The sequence below is a fragment of the Atta colombica genome, unplaced genomic scaffold (assembly GCF_001594045.1).
Source record: "Atta colombica isolate Treedump-2 unplaced genomic scaffold, Acol1.0 scaffold22, whole genome shotgun sequence".
NCBI classification, from domain to species: Eukaryota; Metazoa; Arthropoda; class Insecta; order Hymenoptera; family Formicidae; genus Atta; species Atta colombica.
The window spans coordinates 582,338-586,121 of NW_017259316.1; the positions used below are offsets into that span (position 1 = coordinate 582,338).

A 3,784-nucleotide genomic window follows, 5' to 3' on the forward strand; every position below is an offset into this window, starting at 1 on the left:
TATTATATATTGACGTTTTAATTATTAGGCAATAATTAAATCTGATAATTGAGCTTTTTAATATATAAAAATTATATAAACAATGTTAAGAATATATAATGAGATTATAATGGAGTATTGCATTATCAAAGAATAATATTTATCTCCAGCGAACTACATATCACAAAAAATTTTATATCACATGATACTGACTGTAATAACTGCACGTAAAATTTAAATGGTTAAAAATACATGTATTTCTGATTTACACTGGAAAGTCTAAAACACTAAAAAAAAAAAAAAAAATCTAAAATTGTTGTTATAAATATTACTTAAAATTAATTAAAATTTTTCTAATTTCCATATGGCACAGATCTCCAAGGAATGTTCTAAAGGCAGAGAATGCCTTACAATCCTAAAAACGCGTTTCCAGAACATTCTCAAGATGTTTCTTGGATAAAATGCGCTATAAATTTCTTTTTATTTAAAATAGAATTAAAAAATGAAATAGTTAAATTTAATTTTAATTTATAACTTATAAAATAACCTTTAAATATAAAATAACCTTTAAATTAAAAGAAATTGATAGTTGAACAAAGAACTTACGAAGTTCGAAATCCTGAGCCGCGGTGAGCGTAAACGCGGTAGCGCAGAATAGGGCGAGCGCATAGAACGACATCCTGCCTGATTAAAAATCCTGGCAGCTAGCCTGGCCAATTATAAATACTCGGTTTATATAGTTTCCCGACCCAAGGACTCGGCAAAGATATATTGCAAAATTGCATGTCATTAAACACGTGAGAGGCGAAGAGCAACAGCGGCACTTAGTCAGCGATAAACTAAAACGCGACTGCGATAGCTCCGGAAAATGTGCTTCTCTTTGATTTCATGCTCTGATAAGGAATGTGAAAAGGGAGGGCTAAATATGTTGTGGACTTAAAAATTAGTTTATAAAATTTTATATATTTTATAACAAAAAATTAAATTCAGAAAAGATTACTTGTTTCAAATTTTTTTTTACATTATTAATATTATTTCTGCATTAATATACCTACCTGAAGATAAATTTACATTTCAATCGCTAAAAAATTTTAAGAAGATCAATTTAAATAAAAAAGGAAAAAAAAAAGAAAACAAAAAATAGAAATAATAGAAAATCAATAGAAAAAAGGTAAATAGAAAATGTTATTGTTCTAAGAACGAAGAAAAAATATACATTATTTTGAAAAAAAAAAAAAAAAGAATAGAAAATTTCTTGACAGAAATCACATAACAGGTATTCATCAAGAATGAGAAATAAATAAAAATTCTTCTGACGATATTCTTTTCATTCTCTTCTTTTTGATTCTCTTCTTTCGGTCTCTCTTTTTCTTTGTCACAACATCGACATTTTGAGCTCAATTTGGGTGCAATTAAGATATGTTCATCACATTGTCACTTTGTGAGGTAATTTAAATTCCAAGAACTATTTAAGCATAATCAAATTGTGTAAGCATAATCAAAGTATTAAAAAGCGATTACTATTACGAATAATAAATTTGTAATAATCATTAAAAAGAGTTGTAAATGATTTATTATATATACTTTCGAAATTTACGTTATTGATATTTATTTAATAAAGAGAACTATTGAGTATTGATATAACATTAAAAAACAAAATTTATTTGTAGTTGATAAGATAGTAACATTAAGAAATACTTTAAATTTAAGAAGAGCTAACTTCCTTAGATCTCCGAGCAAATAGACTTCCGTGATCTTGTGACCTTACACCTTCACAATGCAGGTAATCGGCGATCGGTGATCGCAGAAATGAGAATTGCAAATCTGATCGCATCATACCTCACGTTTCATCTAATTACAATGAAAATTCAGATCATGAATGCGCGAAGTAGCTACCCTTGAAACAGATGTCTTGTCGATTAGAAACGAGTTTGTCTAAGGACGCGGGAGGAAGTAAGAGGAAAAAATGCAGATGCCGAAGGAACGATGCCACTCTCGACGAGAATCCACTGTGACGAGAATCCAGTGTGACATAAACGTACGGCCAGTATATGCCAATATGTCAGTACATTGAATGCGAAGGCCGATATATGGATCAGCAATTATCTCTCACTGGATAACTATGAATGGTGCCTGAGCTTTAGTCCTTTCTCATTAAGTGCCCCACCTCGCACAGTCCTAGAATCTCCTCACTGAATGACAATCACGTTTTCATTTTACTTTCAAGTACAACACAATGTGACTCATTTGTATTTACGGTGTAATATCTAGTACTAACAAAAAAATCTAATAATTATAATTAGTACTAATCACTGTATTTATGTTAAAAATTCATTCACACAGAATCACAAATATGACCGAATACATATTATTATACATATATTATTAAAATAATCTGGCAAATATTTGAAATATTCGAGTAATATTCGAGATACGCAAGTATCTTGAAAATATTGTGACAGTATTCATTACTACATTTATCTAATTATATATTATTGCAGATAATTAAAGAAAATAATAAGAACTCAATAAAATAATCTTTCTCCAACATGCTTGCATTTTTATACAAAGAATAATAATAAGTGTATGTAAATTTTAATTTATATACTTAATAGAATTAAATATTATAAAACTACATAAATTTTAATTTACATAGTTATTACATTAATTTATATATAGTTATTACATTTTCCTATTACATTAATTTTTCAATTTAAGTGTATTGTACAGATTTAGCTAGTGACTATCATGTAGTAATTATTTTGTGTATTTTCTCTATACAGGAGAATAATGAGTAAATTTATCTAATGAAACTTATATATTTAAATAAAAATTAGCTAATTATGTTCTTGACGATAAAATATAAAATAAAAAATTAAAAATGTTTTGTTATTATTCGTATTTTTAATTATATAATGGAATTAATTAAATAGATGATTATATGACATAATATCCTTGTATCATGAAGTTCTCTTGAATTAGCTAAGTTAAGTACAGGTTCTTATCCTTGACTATTTGTATTTCTTATTTCACTGTCATACAGAAGTGGACGGCTTAGTATTTAAAGAAACGTAGGCTGCATTTATTAGTCTTTTCTGACTACTGTGTAACACTACTGTGTAACAGTGTTGCATGTGATCATCACATCTGGTATAATGAGACGTGTAGATAATAAAGGAGTGCATCAGAAATTAAATAATGTTTAGATTTCGTAACTGCTTAATGTTTTCCGTGTTAGTTTTATAAACAATAATAATAATAATGCATAATGGACAATAATAACACAGCTCCAATTTTTATCCGAACAATAAGAAAAGCAATAATATCCGTACATTTACAAAAATAGAAATATTACAGAATATAATTTATGTGCATGGAAGCTATGCTAGATTTGTGGATTATCTCTGTGTTTTGATACATGTTAAATGCCAAAAAACAAAAAAAGTTTTATAAACATTGTAATCAATTTCATCATGGTGTAATAAGACAGCTGACGCATTGCACTGATTGCGCATGATGAGGAGAGCATACTGGAAATAACCAATCAAATTTGGATCCAAGTACACTTTTCTTCATAATAGCGATATACTGGAACGAAATTTATTCATCTGTTGCATATCTGTAGAAATTTTTTATTTGCTTATTACACCATGCACTTCACCATGACGAGAATTACTTTATCAGATTAATTTTCGCCCTCTAATAATAAATAAAATTGCAATATTCATAAAACATTTATTTTTATTAATTTAAACGATTTAATAATATACAATATCAAGATAAAATATATATATATATATATATA

At 27.6% G+C, this 3,784-nt stretch overlaps 1 protein-coding gene across 2 annotated transcripts in view; it reads right to left on the reverse strand.

Moving 5' to 3' along the window:
• The window catches only part of LOC108687885 (circadian clock-controlled protein-like), a 4,476-nt gene extending 3,793 nt beyond the window's left edge, over window positions 1-683 (reverse strand). For both annotated transcript variants that reach the window (XM_018193907.1, XM_018193905.1), the window contains exon 1: window positions 586-683. In XM_018193907.1, the coding sequence (XP_018049396.1) occupies window positions 586-658 (73 nt within the window). In that variant the 5' untranslated portion in view covers window positions 659-683. The remainder of the gene's footprint in view (window positions 1-585) is intronic.
• Between the last annotated feature and the right edge of the window lie 3,101 nt (window positions 684-3,784).